The 20,691-nt window shown below is 52.4% G+C and overlaps 9 protein-coding genes and 1 non-coding gene across 10 annotated transcripts; 4 read left to right on the top strand and 6 right to left on the bottom strand.

Annotated features, from left to right (window-relative positions):
* Positions 1 to 560: 560 nt before the first annotated feature.
* M409DRAFT_64018 (uncharacterized protein) lies at positions 561 to 1,688 on the top strand (the record flags this gene model as incomplete). The annotated part of the gene is made up of 1 exon (XM_033815882.1): positions 561 to 1,688. One exon carries the CDS (start codon positions 561 to 563, stop codon positions 1,686 to 1,688), a length of 1,128 nt encoding a protein of 375 aa, XP_033671923.1.
* Positions 1,689 to 1,943: 255 nt separating this feature from the next.
* Positions 1,944 to 2,845, bottom strand: M409DRAFT_51264 (uncharacterized protein; the record flags this gene model as incomplete). The annotated part of the gene is made up of 2 exons (XM_033811756.1): positions 1,944 to 2,396; positions 2,504 to 2,845. 2 exons carry the CDS (start codon positions 2,843 to 2,845, stop codon positions 1,944 to 1,946), a joined length of 795 nt encoding a protein of 264 aa, XP_033671922.1.
* An 883-nt stretch (positions 2,846 to 3,728) lies between these two features.
* M409DRAFT_t17 lies at positions 3,729 to 3,870 on the bottom strand. Its single transcript has one exon. It is a non-coding gene; the product is annotated as a tRNA-Ile (tRNA).
* Positions 3,871 to 4,128: 258 nt separating this feature from the next.
* Positions 4,129 to 5,096, bottom strand: M409DRAFT_51263 (uncharacterized protein; the record flags this gene model as incomplete). Its single annotated transcript, XM_033811755.1, has 4 exons — positions 4,129 to 4,288; positions 4,378 to 4,391; positions 4,470 to 4,962; positions 5,020 to 5,096. 4 exons carry the CDS (start codon positions 5,094 to 5,096, stop codon positions 4,129 to 4,131), a joined length of 744 nt encoding a protein of 247 aa, XP_033671921.1.
* A 2,528-nt stretch (positions 5,097 to 7,624) lies between these two features.
* M409DRAFT_19004 (uncharacterized protein) lies at positions 7,625 to 8,667 on the top strand (the record flags this gene model as incomplete). Its single annotated transcript, XM_033804738.1, has 4 exons — positions 7,625 to 7,768; positions 7,822 to 7,959; positions 8,095 to 8,290; positions 8,348 to 8,667. 4 exons carry the CDS (start codon positions 7,625 to 7,627, stop codon positions 8,665 to 8,667), a joined length of 798 nt encoding a protein of 265 aa, XP_033671920.1.
* Positions 8,668 to 8,908: 241 nt separating this feature from the next.
* Positions 8,909 to 11,038, bottom strand: M409DRAFT_19003 (uncharacterized protein; the record flags this gene model as incomplete). Its single annotated transcript, XM_033804737.1, has 1 exon — positions 8,909 to 11,038. The coding sequence occupies one exon, from the start codon at positions 11,036 to 11,038 to the stop codon at positions 8,909 to 8,911; it is 2,130 nt and encodes a 709-aa protein (XP_033671919.1).
* A 1,790-nt stretch (positions 11,039 to 12,828) lies between these two features.
* On the top strand, positions 12,829 to 13,445 carry M409DRAFT_19002 (uncharacterized protein; the record flags this gene model as incomplete). The annotated part of the gene is made up of 2 exons (XM_033804736.1): positions 12,829 to 13,171; positions 13,225 to 13,445. The coding sequence occupies 2 exons, from the start codon at positions 12,829 to 12,831 to the stop codon at positions 13,443 to 13,445; spliced, it is 564 nt and encodes a 187-aa protein (XP_033671918.1).
* A 74-nt stretch (positions 13,446 to 13,519) lies between these two features.
* M409DRAFT_64016 (uncharacterized protein) lies at positions 13,520 to 14,953 on the bottom strand (the record flags this gene model as incomplete). Its single annotated transcript, XM_033815881.1, has 1 exon — positions 13,520 to 14,953. One exon carries the CDS (start codon positions 14,951 to 14,953, stop codon positions 13,520 to 13,522), a length of 1,434 nt encoding a protein of 477 aa, XP_033671917.1.
* Positions 14,954 to 16,056: 1,103 nt separating this feature from the next.
* Positions 16,057 to 18,213, top strand: M409DRAFT_19000 (uncharacterized protein; the record flags this gene model as incomplete). Its single annotated transcript, XM_033804735.1, has 1 exon — positions 16,057 to 18,213. One exon carries the CDS (start codon positions 16,057 to 16,059, stop codon positions 18,211 to 18,213), a length of 2,157 nt encoding a protein of 718 aa, XP_033671916.1.
* A 253-nt stretch (positions 18,214 to 18,466) lies between these two features.
* M409DRAFT_64014 (uncharacterized protein) lies at positions 18,467 to 20,294 on the bottom strand (the record flags this gene model as incomplete). Its single annotated transcript, XM_033815880.1, has 5 exons — positions 18,467 to 18,682; positions 18,737 to 19,216; positions 19,275 to 19,884; positions 19,940 to 20,035; positions 20,089 to 20,294. The coding sequence occupies 5 exons, from the start codon at positions 20,292 to 20,294 to the stop codon at positions 18,467 to 18,469; spliced, it is 1,608 nt and encodes a 535-aa protein (XP_033671915.1).
* Between the last annotated feature and the right edge of the window lie 397 nt (positions 20,295 to 20,691).

The following is a 20,691-nucleotide window of genomic DNA, read 5'->3' as shown; positions in this document are numbered from 1 at the left end:
GATTAGAGTAACGAGGCAATCAAGTGATGTGATGCCGGGTCACAGCACAATCCCTGCTGTATCACCGCATGTTGCGTTACGTCCTTCGACGGACTCGTGATAAAAGACGTCATGGCCGGATTTGGACGTCTGCTACACCGCACATGCCACAATACTTGGAAATTGAAACAAAAACTAATTGCAGGCATACATTGCCCGTCGTCTTCTCTCTGCATATTGCACACAGCATTGACCTGACATTCACTCACATCATCGTCGTTGCCTCAGGCATAATATTACTACTTCTAGAAGGTTCTCGAAATCACGTGTTTAATGCGTGGGCAACCGCGATCTTGATTTCTGGAAGCGACGACGCGGACGAGGGCTGTTTAAACTCTTTCCCTGTGCAACTCATCCATTCGAACGTCCAACCTTACAACAACCAACTCAATTCGCATTGAGCGAACTACTGCCATTGACGAATCACAACTTGGCCTGAGAGTGCCAGCCACCTCAAGCATATCATATCACAGCAACGTACAACACAACGACAGCTTCCTCACACAACACCACACACCACCATGGTCGCCGACACCAAACTCTATGACCGCCTCGGCGTGTCAGCGACCGCTTCACAAGAAGAGATCAAAAAGGCCTACCGCAAAAACGCCCTCAAGAACCACCCAGACAAAAACCCGGCCGGCGCCGATAAGTTTAAGGAAGTCTCGGAGGCGTACGAGATTCTGAGTGATCCGGAAAAGAGACGGAACTATGACAACTACGGCTACGATTTCATCACGGGCAAGGCGGGGCCGCCGCCGCAGGAGGGCGAGAATCCTTTCGCTGGGGCTGGGGGCATGCCTGGCGGGATGGGCGGGATGCCGGGTGGGTTTGGAGGCATGGGTGGAGGTGGGGGTGGGACGAGGACGTTCCATTTCAGTACGGGGGGTGGAGGACGGGGAGGGTTTGGCGGGTTCAGTGATCCGAAGGATATCTTTGCGGAGTTTATGAGGGGTGGTGGGGCGGGTATGGGTGGTGGAGGGGCGGATGATGAGGATATCTTTGGAGGGTTTTCGAATTTTGGTGGAGGTGGGTTTGGTGGAGCAGGGGGGAGGCCCAGTGGAGGGAGGAGTGCGAGTGGGTTTGGAGGTAGGAGGAGGGAGCCGGAGGTCGAGACGACGGTGGTGGAGAAGCCGTTGCAGGTGTCGTTGGAGGATACGTTCAACGGCACAACGAAGAAGCTCAAGGTCCAGCGCAAGACGTACGATTCACAATCGGGGAAGCAGAGCGTCGAGGATAAGATCCTGTCGGTCCCGATCAAGAAGGGATTGAAGGCGGGCAGCAAGATCAAGTATCCAGACATGGGCGATCAGGTCGAGGGTGGTGTGCAGGACTTGCACTTCATCGTGAAAGAGAAGCCACACCCGCTGTTCACCAGGGATGGAGACGACATCAAGCATACCGTGGAGATCGACCTGAAGGAAGCCCTGACAGGCTGGAAACGCACCGTGCAGACCATCGACGGCAAACAATTATCCGTGTCGAGCGCAGGTCCCACGCAACCCGAATGGACCGAGCGGTTCCCTGGACTGGGCATGCCCAAGAGCAAGACGCCCAGCAGCAGGGGTGACTTTATCGTGGGGGTGAAGATCAAGTTCCCGACGAGCTTGACGGCCGACCAGAAGCAGAAACTGAAGGAGATTCTGTGAGCGGGGCTGAGAGTATGATTTGATTGATGATTGTAATACAGCATGATGTTTCGCATGGCGTGGCGCTTGGGTCGGGGCTGGTGTTTTGATGTGTGTCTTTTAGCGATGGAACACTCGAGGAGGGTTCTCTTGAGGGTATGAGATAGATGTTGTGAATGACATGAAGAATATTCAAATCAGGTGTGAGCGCTTTCGTTTTGTACCTGAAAGGTACTGTTGCTGACCCAATGATGGCCAGATAGACCCGCGGTCGCCCTACTTCTCATCATCCTCGCCCTCGTGCTCCTTACGCTCCTTCTCCTTATCCTTGCTCTCCTCACCCTTGCTCTCCTCGGCTTCACCCTGCTTCTCCTCGCCCTCGCCCTCCCCTTCCCTCTCCCTCTCCCTCTCCCTCTCCCTCTCCCTCTCCCTCTCCATCTCCCTCTCCCTTATCGCCTCCCTCGCCCCCTCCAACACCTCCCGACAATTCCTCGCCAACGTCGTCTCAACATCCGTCACCCTCTCCCCCACAACTTCCCAAATCAACTCCCCAACCCTCACGCCCTCCTCCGCCCACACCAAGAAATTCTCCTTCTCGGAACATCCCAGCACCATGCACGCCCGCGCCCGGATCCAGAGGGGGTCGTCGGCGTCGGCGGCGAGGATGCGGGCGGTCGAGACGGCTTTGGCTTCGGCTTCGTCGGTCGATTCGCGGTGGGCGAGCATCATCTGTTTTTGGGGTTAGTCGGTTAGGGATAGGAGGGGATGGGATGGTAGTGGGATGGGACGGGAACAGATGAAAGATTCTGGGAGCTGCTAGGAGGTCGGAAGCTTACGGTGATGTCCAACGCATAGTACATGCGTGCTTGGTTGCTGAGCTGTGATGGTAGCGCGCTGTCTTGTGATGATGAGGCCATCTTGGCATGTGATTGTGGAGTGAGAAGAAATTTGCTTGTGAAAGTGGGAATGTGAAGCATGTGCGAGCATGTGAAGTCGGATATTGGAGTGCCGCTTGGCGCACATGGTGGTGGAGGACGTGCGCTAGGCTTTGTTAGCGGGTTTCGCTCCTGCCTGATTTGGATTTCATCTGGTGTTATCAACGGGCAGCCCGGTATTAAACTGTTGACTACTTCTGGAATCTTTATTTTCACCTTAAAGTCAGCCAGTACTCGTGACATAGTCTTATCAAGTCGGTAATGGTCTATAGCACACATCTAAGCGAGCTCGGTAGAGTAATTGTTTCCAGCGCTGTCACAGCATGAGCCTTTCGTTCTAGTACGTATATGTCCGACAACGGCTTTTCTTCCATTATTAACATATTAGTTGCTCCTTCATCTCCAAAGCCGGCTTTCTGCAGCGTTGCATTGCAAAGACGTAGCCTCGTCCAGCGTGCAGCCTTGGCGTCTGTGCAATATCTCGAGCATTAGGCTGTAGGTAAATATTTCTCGCTCAAGGGAAGCCGTAATGTGCCAGAATTACACTTCCTACCATTGGTGCCACACCGGGGGCAATTCCAGTCGTTGTGTTAATGCATCTTGTCGATGTTGAGGCTGGCTGAGTCTAACGCCTGGTTTGAGGCACAACGCCAATTGTTCTTTGTTCTTCAGTCTCACTGTGCCTCGCAGAACCGTTTCTCTATCGTTGACGAGGCGAACTACCATGCCTTGCATCGGTGCAAATAAGGATCGTCGGCGTCGCCGTGGCTTGGATTCGGATTTGTTATATCAAGGCTGGAAGGGTGTCTTATGTCACGAAACTCGCACACCTCGATGAATCGTTGATGGGGCCCTCTCTCTTCATCGTTCCACCTTCATTGCGTCGTATCTCAATCTTGTTATCGATTTCCAACGAGCTGTAACTAGACTCGTTAAAGGTGCCAACCCAGGGCTTGTGCACTACTTCTGTTGCTCTCTTTGCAAACCAATGTTACTTATTTCTTTCAGATGACCCAGTAGAAGGTCTCTGTGCTTGGCATATCAAAAAGAGAAGCGTTGGTCCGCTGAATCGCTCAAAAATCGACCCAGACGACCCAAACTTGTCCCAAACGTCCAGCAAAACGTATGCGTTTGCCGAGACTCGAACTCGGACCACAAGTACTTCCTTTACGGTGGGAAACTTGTATTCTCTGCGTTCCAGACGTTAGAATTGAAGCCAAAGTGATTATAGTATCGGTAGGAGACTCACACCCCTAAACTACAAACGCTGCTTGAGTGCGTATTATTCAGCACGGCTTGACAACAACGTATATAGAGTAGTAACAAATTAAGAGCGATATCGGAAGAGTCAGAACCTGAAATCGTGTCTAAGTGTGGAGCTGAGAGCTTGTGGTTCAACGACGGCTTTGCCCCGGGTGAAAGCTTGGGATCACGGCAGCTCAGCGACAAGCAGAGCAAACCAAACAAGCAGAGCACCAATCCCATTGAGGAACCACAAGATTACCGGCCCAACAGCGTCAAATAAGTTACAGGTTCGTGGTCTTCACGTAGTCGGCCATTTCGGTTCCCTGTCGAGCTTGTCCATCGAGCACTCGACGGACGACGACGATGAAGCAGGAGAACGTAAAGTTTGTCTCAGCATGTTCCAATGAATACAAGGACGACATATATGGGCTGAAACTCAAGCTAGAAGAAACATGATCGTAGCAAGTGACACAATCCCAGAAAGCCCTCCTTTCCAACCATCGAGTCCGCCCGCTGCGATTCCTTCGTACGCAAAGTTCCAGCACTACAAAATTATCAGCATTTGACCTTCCAAACACAATATCCGAAGAAGCAAAATGTTCTGGACCTGAGTTGAACCTACCTTCCCATCCCTCTCGTTGACCGCCGAGGCGTCGTCAACTTTGAAGCTTGCCACGCTATACGGCAATGCACCACACTCCCCTTCCGCAGAACTACTGCAAGTCCAGCCTACCCACGGCTGGACTTCTGGTTCTCCCGAAGGTATACAGCCTGGTGCGTTGTAGACCGAAAGGTACCTCACAGCATCTGTTCCCGCCGCTTCGCCATCGTTGTCGTTGGTCACCGGTTGCTGATAGAGGACGTTCGAGTAATTGGCTTGAGAATCGTATGCATCGACGTTTTCGATTCTCCAGTAAAGGCCAACTGAGTCTTGATCAAACGAAGTCGAAGGAGTCTGATTGCGGAAGCCAAACGTGCTGTTCCCGGCGAAGAGGTCCGCAAGGTTGAAGCATTCGTTGGTATTGGGTACGCTGGCCGTGGTGAAGCTGATCCCGTTGGAAGTGCTGTTGCAGGAGTCGCTGGTATCTGGGTAGAAAGTCACAGTGAGGTTGAGGCTACGCTAGTGGTCAGCGGCAAGGCTGTAGAGCGCGCTAGAAGGAGATTCAACATACTTTGCTTGAGCGTAACTGGGTTTGATGGCGTTGAAGAGAACAAGCAAAAACACAACGATTGAGTCTTTCAATGCCATTTTCGTGACTGGGAGGGACAAGATTGAGACTGAGCGTTCGACGCAAGGAAATACATGAAATGTAGTACACTACCTGTGCCAGCAGCACGGCACATGTCACCAGGTCACACAACTAAACAGATAACAAAAGCGAAGCTGAAGATAGCAAACACCACGAGACATTGCGATGCCATCAGCCAAGCAAGCGGTTGATAGTCGGTGTCTCCATAGTCCAATATGTTGTTGCTGCCAAGTAACGAAGGATGGCACCCCAACACTGTGCCACACATCTCCCTTGCGAAATGATGCCTGAGAGCTGAAAGGTGGAGAAGATGAGATGGAGATGGTCAAGGGAGTGAAACCAGGAAGAATCTGGGCACGGATCTTTTGACAAGGTTTCGGGCGGCTCGGGAGAGGAGTTCCGTGGGGCCTTGGCTTCGACGTCACCTCCCAATGCCGATGTCGCTCACGAGAACTTCAATTTGCAATGACCATCACCATCGCGGCATCCTGGGATTTATCGTGCAGGCCACAAGCCACCCAGACACACGTGTTCATGCAGACACCAATGGCGACTGCTCAAAATAACCAGTTTCACAAGCTTCACGAGCACCGCAAGGAATGATATTCAAAGCGGCGAAGATACGACGGCATACCATTCGTATGGTTTTGCATTGAAAGCACGATGAAAGATACAAGCCACGATTGATACAAGATACGTGCATTATGGACTTCATTGTTGAAATTCGTGTCTCGAATTTGCTATGCTATCTATCTGTGCACACAAGGCAAGATCTCGGGTCGCCGATCCAACTCATTTCTCTCCAACCCATCGACAATCCGCCGCTCTGTTGTACACTACGTCAGAAACGTTATCCATCTTTCCATCATGTTTATGACTTACAAACACAGCTGTACTTGTATCTGCCACCGATACCAGGCAAGGCCTGGGGCGTACAGTCCAACTTGCAGATATCGCCTTTTGTGTCGCCTTCTGCGTTTTCCGTTCCGAAGCAGTTCTCCTGGCATTCGGCGCCTGGATTCAATCAGCAACGCCGAAGATATCGTCAGATAATGCCTCGCCTACCAGTGTTGTAGGACTCGCCATTGCCGGTGCCATCAACACAGTCTGCAACGTCGTTTTGTCGGTGCTTGATGTTCAGCGCTGTAGTGGCGGCGACAAGGCCGAAGAAGAACACGGTGAGCTTCATGGTCGATATTGTATAGAAGATTGACTGGATACTGATAACGCTGAGAGTAGGGATGTCTGAAGGCTCGAATTTGAAAGATCTGAAGAACAAGTCTCCGACAGCCAGCTAATATAGGTTTGCTCATGCCAGTCATCGGGCGTCTCTCGCGAAGATAGTGGTTGCTCAGCCTCACAGCGCTCGACCGCAGCTATGTCATAGGACCTCCAGAACATCCGTACCGATGTCCGCAATGTATCGTTCCCACGTGCATGGCAAGACTGACGGAGGCATAGACCGTCAAAGGACTGTAGCGCCAAGTCGGGCATTCCGACGAGCCGTGTGCCAACACGATTCGATGTCCGACAGGAAATATGGAAGACGTGCTCTGGCCGGTGGCCCTGGTAGTAAGTGACAGCACTCGTGGAAGCATGATTGGACTACAGCACTGTTGATTGCAGTCGTCGGCTGAAGGCAATGGTCGCCAAGGACATGTTACAGGAATGAGCGAAGGAAGTTGAGCAAGGCTCACAATCGAGCAAGACCAGGATGAACCACCAGGAGCTCAATCGGCTAGCACTCGTAGCCTGGCCGCAACATCCAAGTGGAACCGTCTCCCCTGATTCTTGGTGCAATGAAACTCTGCAGGAACGGTGTATGGGGCTCAGGATGCTGTGTCTTGGCAAACTAGCGGGCGATGTTCCTGCTAAGCCGGGGTGTTACTTGGTCAGCTGTGCCGTCCAACTACATCGGCATTTCGCGTGTACTGATCCAAATGGGTACTATTATCACGGCGAGCGTCATGAGGAAGTCTGTGATGGCAAAGAAGATTGGCATCCTTGAACATACGGAGAACATCGGAGCATCTTCTTCGCTGGAATGCACGGTGTGTGAGGTTGAAGGACTACCGCTAATGATATGCTGTGCAATGACGGTTTGGGAAGAACCTGGAAGAACCCATCGACCTTGCCGGCATCGACGCTTCTAGAAATACGAGGCCTCAGCTGAATCAACCCTACTCGGCGACGACGACTTCGGGAGAGCTAAGTGATCTGAGACATCAAGGATGCTGTTGTCACTATCCTCTATTTCCACCTGCATTCAATCAAGGTACAATGCCAACATCCATCCTTCGCTCAGCTGGGGTATTGTACGCATCCATCGTTCGACCTTGGCAGCCTCAACGACAGCTTTGATCGATCGATTGACAACAATTGACCATTGGTCGAACTACAGGCAGCAAGGCCAGTCTGGCAACATATATGAGCGTCACGAATCCGCAAGAGAAGCCGTTCATACCATCGACAACATCTCGAATTCCGATATCCTCGTTCCGACCAAGTCTTCATACATTTGGACACCATGTCTCTCGTTGACACTGTTGGCTTTGTATCCGGTATCTTTACCATCGTCGGCTTCTTTCAAACCAACTTCCCGGGCAGTGCTCCAGAGGGTGCCAAAGTCCAGATCAAAGCAGGCTTAGGGGATGACAACAGCAGCGAGCTCGTAAGTAAACACGACAAGCTGACGCGGTATAAGGAGTTGGCTAACAGGCGCAGGGAGGGCAAGTCCAAGCCGTGTATGGATTTGACACTGGGAACAATTTCATTGGCGAATCTGGAAGTGGCAGCATGTCCGATGGCGGCATCACAGAGCTCACGATCGACCAAGACACGCCAGGTATTCAAGCCGACTACGTGAGCATCTCCAACGGCAACGATGCTACTTGCATTGCTTGGATCTCCGTCACTCAATACGACGGCACTGAGGGCGGCTCATGAACTGGCGACATCGGTGCCAACTGCGGACTGACTTGGTACTATGGAAATCAGCTTGCCGGGCGTCTTGAGGATGATTCGGAGTTCAGGCCCAAGTGTGCATGGCTCGATGGTGACCATACCAACGACATCACAAATGCAGCTCTCAAGTTCCGCGTCAGGGCCTATGGCGAGGAGGCAGAGGACACTGTCAACAACGACCAGGCGTGTGGATCAACGCTCTTCTTTACTGAGACTGGGCCCATCAGCGGTATGTGAAATCGTTTATCTCTGTCTCACAATGGACGATACTGATAGAGTTTGGCAGGACAACCAGCCAAGCGCGACACATCTGTTCGCAAAGCTTGGATGGAAGACACGATCATCATATCCAACTTCACCGATCACAGTGCTGAGGGGCTTTGCAATTCTGACAGCTCCTGCGGCCCTGACTTTGTTGGCCCAGATGGCAAGTTTTGTGATATGGCAACGAAGACTCTAAGTCCTCTCTGCTCTACAGCCAACGTGGACGGGTGTGTTGGCGTTGATGCTGAGTCGACGACAGTGACCAAGCGCTCCACGGTTGCTCGTCGCAGCGTCAATACGGTGCACAAGAGCTATGGCAGAGTCTCGCAGTGGGACAACTAGATTGGCCCTGGCTGGACGGGTATTGAGGGTCTATTCGGTGCTTTCGCACGGAGGACGTTCGGGGGTACGGTTGGTTCCTGGATTTACTGTGAATGTTCGAGTCAACAGACTTGAACGCTCGCGGTCGCGAGGAGATGGCAGATTGAGACGAAATGCGCAGTTTGCAAACAATTAGCATTCAATTGCCCAATGGTATCTCATGTAAAATTCTAAAATCGCTCATGGTCGACATGCAATGCAACTATCCGAAAACCTCCATCAAGAAGTCATAACGAATTCTCAAGCCCATATCTCTTGCTTTCGCTGTCAGCTCATGGCACTTGTCAGACAAGATCTCGCCCACAACAGGAGCGCCGCAGTAGAACACGCCGACTTTCTTATCTCTAATTCCATCATCCACCAAGTCATTGAAGTGCTTCTCAAGAATGGCATCGAAGTCTGGTCGCCCGAAGTGGCTCCTTTGCTTCAGGCCAGTCAATGCTGAGTACGGCGCCGCTGAAGTTCGGTAGCCGTCGAGAAGGTATCGAAACACGTGGGTGGATATGTTCTTTCGCTTTGCAGTGATGTGGGTGTTGATATTCAGATCGAGTTTGCTCTGCCTGGCTAGAGGTTCCGCACGAACGATTGCTCGGTTGAGCAGGTCAGAAAACCAGAGAAGATTGTTCTTTTCTCGAACAGTCCAGTGGAAGTCGACTCGTCGCTCGGGGTTACGAGGTCGCCGTGGCATGGTGTCCTTCTCGTTTCTATCGTTCCGAGAGCCCACTGGCGTAGTTGCTTGAGAAGTTCGACGAGAGCGGGAGCCAGGTCGTGACATTGATCTCGAGCGCCTGCGCTGCTCCCATGGGTCTCGTTCTTGCGAGTAGTGCTCTTCAAGATCGGTCAGAACAGCGGAGAATGGTGTTATGCCGATGCCTCCTCCGACAATGATTGAATAGTCGTAGTCGTAGAATCGCTGAGCTGGCGCTCCGAAAGGGCCATCGACTCCCACATGAATGTTTTCATTATCCGGCAACTTATCTCTCAACTTCTGTGTCCAGTCCCCATCGACTTTGATATGCACCTGCAGCTCATCGCCCCGGCAGGATGAGATAGTAAAGGGGTGCCACTGGAAGAGTGAGATCTTCGGTACCTGGAGCAAGATGTATTGGCCAGCACTGTACTTCCAGTCTTTGCCACGTGGGTGTTTACAAGTAAGCACCACTACATCGTCGTCGACCATGATTTTCATTGTCGCGGGCACGCGGATAAAGCCTCGAATAACTCTCCACGAACGTTCAAGAATGACCAGAAGCGCAGGAAACGCCAGCCAGTACCCCAGCATTGGCGCCTGAAGTAAAGCGGCAGTACCGTGTGCACAAAGCAGACCAATCATTGGAAACATGAGCAGATGTCCGAGCTGGAAGATCTCGTAGTACCGCTTGCGGATGAATGGCATGCTGAGCAAGCTGATGATCCAGAACAGTCCTAACGCCGTGATGCCAGTCCAGCCTGGCAAGCTCCTGACATAGACAATGTAAGGCCGCGGTACAGAATTAGGACCTAGATATCTGGCGACGGCATCCTGATGCGACGGTCTCGATCCGTAGAGCATGGATCCGGTAAGATGTCCAATAGCGTGAAGACTGGCAAAGAACAGGCCGCAGATGCTCATGTAGATGTGGAATTTTTGGTGGAAATCCCAATTAATGAATCGACTCAAGGCATAGTTTCTTCGCAGGAAAGTCGCAAGATGTCTACTCATGCTCAACAGCATAAACACCAGGGTAGGATAGAAGACTCCGGCGCAGGCTTTCGCGAGAATGACCCCCCAGCCCAACGCTGCTCTGGCTAAGGGATTCTTGATGTAGATGACCATCTGCCAGAGTCCAATACCCAGTTGTAAAGCAACGACAAATGTAGTAAAGGCGATGTTGGGGCCATGAACGGCCAAATACGCTCGTAATCGCCTTCGGAATGGTAGTCTATGCTCTTGGTTTTGATCTTCCTTGTCTTGAGTGTTCGAGTCCGTCTGCTTCTGACTTGGTACCTGTAGTTTTCTTATGCTCTCGACGAAGTCCGTGCGGTTGATTTTCGCGCTGCAGTCTGGGAGTAAACCGCAGAGAAAGACATGCTCATCGGCCTCAGAATGCCCAAGATGCTTTTCAGGGTCTCGTCGGTCCGGATGAAGGAGATGATGTCGTTGCAGGGTCGGCGCAAGCTCCTCATGAACTTCGTGGAGCTTCTTCTCTATTTCTTCGAAAGTCACATAGCCGTCCTTGTCGCGATCCAGGTCATCGAAAAAGGCATTGATTTCGTCATCGCTCAGTGGAATGAAATCGTTTGTTAATACGGGCTCGAGACTGTGTAGAAGAAGTGGTGGCGGGTTCTCCATTGTGTTGTTCTTCTGAAACCTTACCTGTCAAGCCTTGAAGGGAGGCCATCGACTATATATTACGCGCATCACTCCTCGGACGCATCTTCGCAGCCCTTCGCGGCCAAGTCAGCTTGGCAGTGAGAATCTGGGCGCTGCAAGACAGTCTAGAGACAAGACTTGTCCAACACGTGCGGCCAAGACAAGATGAACGTATCATCGTTCGGCTTGGTGTAAGAGTAGGTCTGGATAAGGTTTTGGATCAAGAAAGGTGGCGATCGTGATCTTGGCATGACGTCGGTGAAGGAATCGAAGTGAAGCCAATTCTTGAGTCCGATTTTTGCCAAGCTCGTAACTCTCCCAATGGCAGTCGTTTCGCAAGAATCTTGAGGGAGGTTTTCTTGTGATACTCGTAAGCCTGTCGTTGGGGTCATCGAACGTTTATTATAGGTACACTTCGCCAGGGCACAAGCTTGCCTCTGCGCGAGGTCGTTCGCCCAGAGCCTTGTATATGCCCTCGAGCTGAGACTGTCTCGGAACGCAGGTCATGTATTTTCTGGACTCGAGTATCTTTTGGCGGCTGCCGCAGTCGCCAACCTGGTCGTCCTTGTCTGGGAGCTGTCAGTCAAAGCTATTGTGGGCCTGTTTGGCGAAACGTGGTGGCCACCGAGCGTTTGGTTTCTTGTGGCCATCATGGTACACGGCTTGGGATTGATTACCTTATGGCAAAGAGTTACACTGAGCACGGAGACCCGATCTCGAGCCGATTCGAAGATTACATCCTTCCTCGCCGCCGAGTTCCTGCCTTGTGCAATTGCATCCGCGAACGACCTCGCTGCATATCAACAATGAGACATTTCTTTTCATCGTCGCTTGGGCGACATCGATCCTCACAGTCTACCACGTCTTCTATGGAACCGCCATGTTCTCGAGAGTCCTATTCGTTGGTGGTTGGGACGCCTTGAAGCCTGCAGTTCGTTGTTTGACTTCTAAAGCGATTTGCAGGGTCATCTTGATGTTTGAGCTCAGTGGCATGCACAGGAAGACAGTCGTTCGTGATGGCCCTAAAGACGTAGATACAGGTATCGGATCAGAACCGAAACATCTCGCCATAGAATCGTTCGAAGTCAGGCTACCGCGTCTTGAATATCTGGAGTGAGGAGCTTGCCTTGCAGAGTGAATGCGTTCCAGTGCCTGAGGTTGCGAAGGATCGAAGCAGAAATACTGCCAGGCTTTCTGTCCATGAAGAATGTGGTACAAATATCCCTCCTAAGCAACAACACTGTCGATTTCAAGGGCCTCGAGACAGCATGGTCAGGCATCGTTTCTTGGGATTGAGTCAATCCAAGTCAACACATTCCCCTCATTCATCAGCGTAGGAAGTCCGTAGTATCCGAAAGAGGACCATACCTGTTGCAGCAACTTCACTCAAAATCACGAGGACGACGGCTCGTATTGGGACCTCTGACCGATTGCGCTCTCATCGTCGTTACGCTCAGAGTAGAACGCACGAAGTTAAAATCTTTTCTCTTCAACGTTCCGCAGGTGACCATACCTCGAATCGCAGTGTTTGCTGACTAGTCTGATCAGCACACTTGTGAGAGATAGAGATGAATGTTTTTGAGATGAACACCCAGGGAACACTTTTGCCACCAGAAGTGCCTCAGGCATTAAAAGTCCGAGAGACCCACAGAAGGATTCCGCGGGCTAGGAATGCGGCGCAGGCAGTGCTCTTGACCCATCTTTAATCAACGCGGGCCCATCTCCCTCGTCCCTACAACAACAACAGCAATACGCTCAAAACCACGAAAATGGGCATCCCTCAAGAAGAACAAGACCTCGAAATGTCAGAGAGCCTTCCGCTCTATTCCGAGGTCGGCGTCAAGCCCACAAAGATCCCAGAGGCGACAGCGACGGCAGACGAAGTCCGTGAATTCTTCAGGAGCCTACTGCAGAGCCACGCTTCCAACGAGGACGCGGAGGCTATCGCGGCGAGATGGCAGCGAGGCACCGGAAATGAACTCAAGGTCTACCCACCGCAAATGTATCTCAAGATCTTTGGACCTGAGGACGGGTGGTTCTTATACAGGGAGACGAAGTTGATAATGAAGCGGGAGAAAGACCCCACTGGAAAGGTGCACAAGAAGCATGGATGTAAGTTTTTGTCTCCCTAGTGCCAGCCTAGACACTGACATGGCCGGTATCAGATATCACCATTGCTTGTTTAACTGTGTTCGAGCTTGCGATGGTTGCAATTATTGTACTTTCGTGGAGTCCTCTCCTCTCCGTTTTTGCGGTGATTGGCAACTTGCTCGGTGTCGTGGGTCTAATTATCGCGTTCGCGGTGACTTTTGGAATGCCGTCACCGGAAGCCCAGGTGGAGGCGGAGCTTCTCAAGTGCATGGAGAGTCGTGATAATCGGTCATAGATGCGAGTTGGTAGAAGCATTTTAAGTCGCAACATTTTCTTGGAATAGAGTGTTGTTCCTGTTGGCACAGGCACTTAAGCGGGCAATGGAAAGACAGCTGGACTTCTTTTGCCATCTTTTCCAACCGCTCTGACCCCAAATTGAAAGTCATCTTTGCCCAGGGGTACCGTCACGCTGCCAGTGTTGCCCACGTTCAGCACTTTCGTCCACTGCAGTGCTCCGCTGGGTCTCCAGACAAGTTCATACCCGCTGACCAGAGTATCGTTGCCAGTATTCCACGAGAACTTGCTGTCATTTGTAATGATTTCCGGCGGCGTGTCTTCGCTGTCTGCCGGAAAGCCGACATCCCTCGATATTGTCACGTTGGTCGGCATAGCAGGGGCGTTAGCTGCTGACCACATACTTGCGAGGTTGACCTTGGCCACGCGTGCGGTATAGTCGAAGTCGACAAACTCGATAAGATCGCCGTATTGGATGCCATCCTCCTCTCGTGGGTCTTGATGTTGATGAGCGAAGTTCTCGACAGCTTCCGTGAATCGAACAGCAGGGAAGCCTTGAGTGAGGAAAGATTGGTGGTCGCCTCCTCGGAGAAAGCGGTCTGGACGATAGATCAATTTGACTTGCATGCCCACATATCTTGCAGCCCCTGCCGCCACTTCAGCGATAAATCGACCGAGATTCTGCGCAGGCGAATCGTTCCAGCCTCCGATTTGAGCGATTGTTCGGCCTAAGGCGTACGAAGATGCGTTGGGATAGTAGATGCTCGCACCAAACAAGCGGACCGTGTAATCGTTAATAGGCGCAAAAGGCTGAGATTTCCCAGTGCCGACGATATCATTATTCCAGTTGCCCTCGACTCTCAGACCAGCCTGCTTGAGTGTCTTGGCCAAGTTGGCTGATCCGTACAGACTCTGCTCCTCTCCAGCAACTACAGCAAAGATCATGGTCGCCTTCGGCTTCTTCGTTGCGCAGATACGTGCCATTTCCATGACAACTGCAACTCCAGTAGCATCATCATCTGCGCCAGGTGCATCGCGTGTGTAATCGAGGATGTCGATGCGTCGACTATCGTAGTGGCCAGTAACCACATAAACACGGTCTGGGTCGTCCGTGCCATTGATCTGCACTGCCACGTTCGTGATGTTGACTGGAAAAGTAATTCGATCCGCATCGACACCTTGAATGTAGCTGTTGAAGTAACCCTGCATGGATCCATTCGACGGCTTGGCCAGAGTCTGCATCTCTTTGTAGATCCAGTCTCTTGCAGCACCAATGCCTCGAGTTGTGGAGTTCTGCGTAGATAGAGTATGGCGCGTTCCAAAGCTCACCAGCTTCTTGATGATATTTTCAATCCTCGACTCATCGATTTGCTGAACCATCTGTTGGAGTTCTGCATCCGGTTGCTGCGGCTTTATTTCACTGCCAACCTCTGGTGATGGCGGCCAGCTTGCTTCGACCGATGCTCCCCATGGTCCTGACACTTGATATATACTACCGGGCAAACCCATCCATGACGGGTTGTAAGTATCTCCACCATGGCCACCCCAATGGCGCTGCGCGGTGAGAAAGGATGGCAAAGCTGCCAGAACTGCAAAGGACTTGCGCATGTTTGAAGGGTAGTGGATGTTAGAAACACAAGCAGCCGAGAACTTGGGAAATGTGAGGTGTCTCTACCAGGTAGGGATATAGTGACAAGTTCAAAGTCTCGCCATGTCAGCTTCCTCTCGCGGCGTAGCATGCTCCTCGCGTGTCAACATGTCGTTGCATCATCTGCAGGTACAAGGTCGCGCGGGCCATTTCATCTTGGGAAGAACACACAAGATCTGCCATGTGGATCGATTTCAGTCGATAGAGCGATTGAGCTTCCTCTTCCGGCAGGTGGATGGATGTCGACCTGGCGGCCAAGGACACCCCGCTCACACCGAGATCGCGGCATTGATAAGAGAGTGAACAAGGCCATCTTCCATCACACGTTGCGAGCTACGGCGGAAGACTTCAGCAAGACGATAACGTCGACCTGAGAGATCTTGGGCCAGCAGACAGCGCGTATGCTATGTCGCCCGCTGAGAAGGATCGTGGCATGTTGATAGAAGTATGGCACCAGACGGTCGATCTCCTGTGGCCTGTGGAGTGGAGGGTCTTTAGAGCTGGGGATTGGGTGATCGAGAGTAGGGGGAGGTCGACTTTTATATCAATGTTCTTCTCCAAGGCACCTTGATGGCATCAGAGGCCAAGCAAGAGCCATGCCATTTGGGGCTGCCTTCCAAACATCATGGCACAATATCAGACCCCAGACAGCGATATCGAGATGCCAGCATGGTTGAAAGTAGGTAGAAGCGCTGTAGACAGACGTAGCTGTATTTGTGTTGTCGATGTTTGGGCTTAAGAGTCTTTCACATGTGAGGCTGGTACTCGGAGGCGGGCTCCCAAGCCCGAGGCTTGGCCAACGGGCGTCATCACCGCCAACAACTTTGTCCGCAGCAACAACAACAACCTCAGTCAACAACTCGGCAGTGCTGCAGCCTGCTTGAAATTAACCTGTATACACCCCAGCATGCCGTAGCATCTACCCTCGAACGCCCACGCCCGGCGCACTCTTTGTACAGACACAATGTATCTTCCGAACGCATACAGATCCGCCGAAGCCGCCATCTCCGCGTCCACGCAGGACGGGTCGAAAGGCAGCAGAGATGGGTGGTCCAGCCTGATTGGCGTTATTACGGCCATCTGCGGCAATATCCTCATATCGTTCGCGTTGAATACACAGCGATATGCGCACATGCGATTGAGCAGAGATCGGGAACAGAGATTGCAAGAAAAGCGAAAGGCGGCAAAGAGGAGGCACGCGAGCTATGGCACACAGCAAGAGCAGATCGCAGAAGAGCGGGCAAGGAAGAATGCGAAAGGGGAGGAGTCTAATGGGTATCCAGAACAATCCGGCGAGACAGAACCTTTGATGGGACGCGAAGACTCGAGGAAAGGTTCAGGCGCGGGATCGGACAACACAGCACGGCCGGAGGATAAAGACGACGAAGAGAAGGAGAAGTCGTATCTGAAATCGCCAATCTGGTGGCTCGGAATAACACTCATGGTCCTTGGAGAAATTGGCAATTTTCTGGCATATGGCTTTGCGCCCGCGTCCATTGTATCACCACTGGGCGTCGTGGCTTTGGTCTCAAACTGCATTATTGCTCCACTACTGCTAGGAGAGCAGTTCAGGTGGAGGGACGGACTGGGAGTCATTATTGCCATCGGAGGCTGCGTGACCGTCGTCCTGAGCGCCAGCGCGAGCAACCCAAAGCTCACACCCGATGCCATCTGGGAGCTGGTAACGACGTGGGAGTTCGAAACATACCTGGGCATCACGTTATTCCTCATAGTGGTGCTACTGGTGCTGAGCAACAAGTATGGACACAAAACCATCCTCATCGATCTTGGCCTGGTGGGTTTGTTCGGCGGATACACGGCCCTATCTACCAAAGGTGTGGCCTCCCTCCTGACCTACAAAATCTGGAGAGTCGTGACGTTCCCCATCACATATTTGCTGCTGGCAGTCTTGATCTTCACTGCTGTCATGCAGATCAAGTATGTGAACAGGGCGTTGCAACGATTCAACGCTACCATGGTCATCCCCACGCAATTCGTACTCTTCACTCTGTCCGTCATCATTGGGAGTGCGGTCTTGTACCGGGATTTTGAAAGAGAAGCACCTGGAGATGCGGCCAAATTCGTCTCCGGCTGTGCGCTGACCTTCTTTGGAGTTTGGTGCATTACGTCTGGCAGGAAGCAGGAGTCTAGTCAAGACGATGAGGATGAGGACGAGGATGCGATCAACCTTGTCGATGAAGAAGGCGCTATGACAGAGGTACGGGATGGTGACGATGCCGCAGCAGTACGGCAGTCCTCATTCGCTACGACTGCCTCGAAAGACTCGCCTTCGTTGCGAAGGTACCAGTCCGAGTTGACGGACTCGACATCGAGGACGTCCCTCGCCCGAAGCCCTCCGCAACCAGAGGCAAATCCACTCTCAGAGCAAATACCAGACATAGCGCCCGGTACAGCAAGCGCGATTCACACTAGCACAGCAAGCCAACTACACTCACAAGCCAACGTCGACCCACCCAAGAAGCCCGCCATCCACGCCACGACCTCAGAGCCTGTTGTACCTACGACCCCCAATATATCAGCTCTACGACCTAAGACGCCACTGATGAGGACACCTTCCGGTCCACCAACAGACACTCCATCTCCTGACCGTCGTCACTTAGACTCTAACACGATTGGCCCATCGCCGAAGTTACTCAGTCGGCACTCTGTTTCGCTGCTGCCAGGTCCTCTGACATCACCTCTTAGCGGTTCGCTCAGCGCGATTGTCGCTGATGAGCTCCGCCGAGGCATTGATAAATCGCCAGCTGGTGCTCTTCGAGCGCGGAGGAAGACGCCTACGCCCAGCTCTACCCTCCGACCAACAAACATACAGTCAAATGCGGCTATAGGGTCCAGCAGTCTCAAAAGACATTCGATCGCAAGCGGCGAGATGGACTTCGACAGCGAAGAAGCAGCCGAACTGCGTGCCGCAGCGGGCAGTCCTCGAGAAGGCGGTGTCACTGGCAGAGGCCGAAGTCTCAGTGCGACGCTGAGCGATATGTTTAGCTCAGGGTCAGGGTCAGCCAAGAGGCAGCGAACAGCACTTGGCGGCACTGCCCAGAGGAATCTCGAAGCTGCTTTCGAGGAAGACACTGCTAAGAGGAGAGGGGAAGAACGATGAGGGGAACTTGGCCGAGAAGAGACAGACTTGTGCATGACTTGTAGCGAACGGATTCACGAGTGTACGAACTGCTTGGATGAGAAGCATGTTGATAATACCCGCATGACATTATGGCGTTGCGTGTAAGTATGCAGACATGACATTGTGACATAGTTGAACAGTACCACAGCAAATCGACGAAGTGTGTCGGACAGTACTGGCCTTCGTCCTTTCAGGTCCATCCCTTGCTAACGCCTACCCCTATCAAGCCTGATCAACTCTCAAAGGTCGCCAGGAATGGCTTGGCCTCTTCGTGCGCAGCCACGATTGCCTCTTCATGCATCTTGGAACGGACTTCAATCCGAAATTGGAAGGGCAATGGACCAGAGATGAACCCATCAGAGTATCCGGTCTCCATGGACGAATCAATAGTATGTCCCGGTTCAGCTTTGAGATCAAACGCCCACGCGATGCGGGCCATCACGAGCATCTATTCGAAAGTCAGCCTGCAATATTTGATTCCTCCACAAAACATGAGACTTACGAGCGAGTTCTCCGCCATGTTCTGGCCCGGACAGACACGTCTACCAGCGCCAAACGTGTACGTCGCCCGACGACCGTCTGCCTTCTCAGCAACGCTTTCCACTCGAGTCCCTGTGGCTGGATTCTTCACCCAACGCTCCGGCCAGAACTTTGCACCGTCTTCATAGTCATCCTCGTCTTGGTGGATACTCCAGGTATTGGCGAAGAGCATGGTCCCTTTCGGCAATACATACCCCTCGTACACGTCGTCCTGCATCAGCTTGTGAGGGATTCCTCCTGGGGCAACGGGCCTCCAGCGTAGTGTCTCGGACATTACTGCTCGTAGATATGGAAGATTCTGGAGATCATTGGCGGATGGCATACGGTTCCCGCAGACTTGGTCGAGTTCTTTCTGGCTAGCTTTCAACACTTCTGGGTTTTCGATCATGGCGATGCACCAGGAGTGCAGCGTTGACGATGTCGTGTCTGAGCCGGCTTCCATCTTGACACGCACCTCAGTCAGTCAACCCTTCAACCCTTACATGACACGCACTACTTACCAGCGTTCCCCCAGTATACATGACCTGCTCATCATTCAACCCATGCTTCGCCCCAGGCTCCAACAACTTCCCCAACAAACACCCTAACGCGCCCCTCCTTCGAATCCCCTCCCTCGTCTCCTCCAACAAAGCTCTATACAAACTCCTCTGCTCCTCCCGAATCTTCAACGCCCACTTCTTCCACGAAGCCGGCACCTTCTGCAGAATCGGAAAAATATCCACCGGCGGCGTCGCCCCCGCCTCGAGAATCGCGGTAAACTGCTCCTGCGCATGATACAGCGCCTGCACCTTCGGCATATCGTACGTCTTGCCGCGTTGGCCGTACACGGACGCCAGGACCACGGCGGTGGCGTATCGACGGATATGGCGATAGCTGTCCTTGGCATCACGGAGCATTTCGAGCAGAAGCTGCGTCGATTCCGCTTCTTGGATCGGCAGCAGAGATTCGACCGCTGTAACGCTGAGCAGGCTTTGGATGGATTTTCGAAGTCTTCGCCATTCGGGGCCGTAGTCTGCGAGCAGGATTTGCGCGTTGTCGTGGGTGATGATGTCTTCGCCGATGTGGTTTTTCGGGCGGCCGTTGTAGAGGGCGCCGCGTTTGTCGAAGAGTCTGGAGAAGTGGGTGTTAGGACTGGGTGAGAAAGGGGAGAGGTGGTGGGAGATACTCTTGGACGTGTTTGGCTTTGTTGAGAATTACCACGTCTTGAGGGCCGAATTTGAGGCCGACCATGGAGCCGTATTGCTTGCTCCATTCGTGCCATCTGCAAAGAATTTGGTCAGCAGTGGGTTACTCGAGCATGCCTGGATTACTTACTGGAAATACGCTTTCTTCTGAGGAATCTGATGCAAGTTTCCTATGACCGGAAGACCTGCAGGGCCAGGTGGGAATTGGCTCCGTCGTCGACTTCTGATAGCGTATGAGAGGAGGATACTAGCGAACGAGCCTAATGTGGCCAGGAATACGACCGCGATGGTGATGAAAACCACATTGTTGGACAGGTTGAGTTGACCAAAAGCCATGTTTGCAATTCTTCCGTCTCTCCTTCAAGTCTTCGTCTCCTCTTCTCAAGAAACAAAAATCACCATTGGCATCACCTTGATTACTTATTGTTTCAAGTCATCGCATCTAATGCCATGAAGAGAGTCAGCTCTCATCTCGCCTGCATTACTACAACACCTGCTTCCTACAGGAAGTGTGCCCAAATGTGGAGAGTGTCTGCATCTGTCCGGAAAGGCAAACCCCAAACGCCAAACCCTAAAAGTGGGCCCTCAATGGAACGGCCAAGGATCCTGCGATATGCGGAGTATAAAACGGTGGTCGTGAACCCTCCAAATGGCGGGCAACGATCCTGCTGTATTGTGCACGAGGAAGCCCTGGCGGTGTTTGAGGTGGCTTGCGAGAAGGGATGTTTGGGCG

Source organism: Zasmidium cellare, assembly GCF_010093935.1.
Source record: "Zasmidium cellare ATCC 36951 unplaced genomic scaffold M409scaffold_6, whole genome shotgun sequence".
NCBI lineage: Eukaryota > Fungi > Ascomycota > Dothideomycetes > Mycosphaerellales > Mycosphaerellaceae > Zasmidium > Zasmidium cellare.
This window is presented reverse-complemented; position numbering and strand designations above follow the sequence as displayed.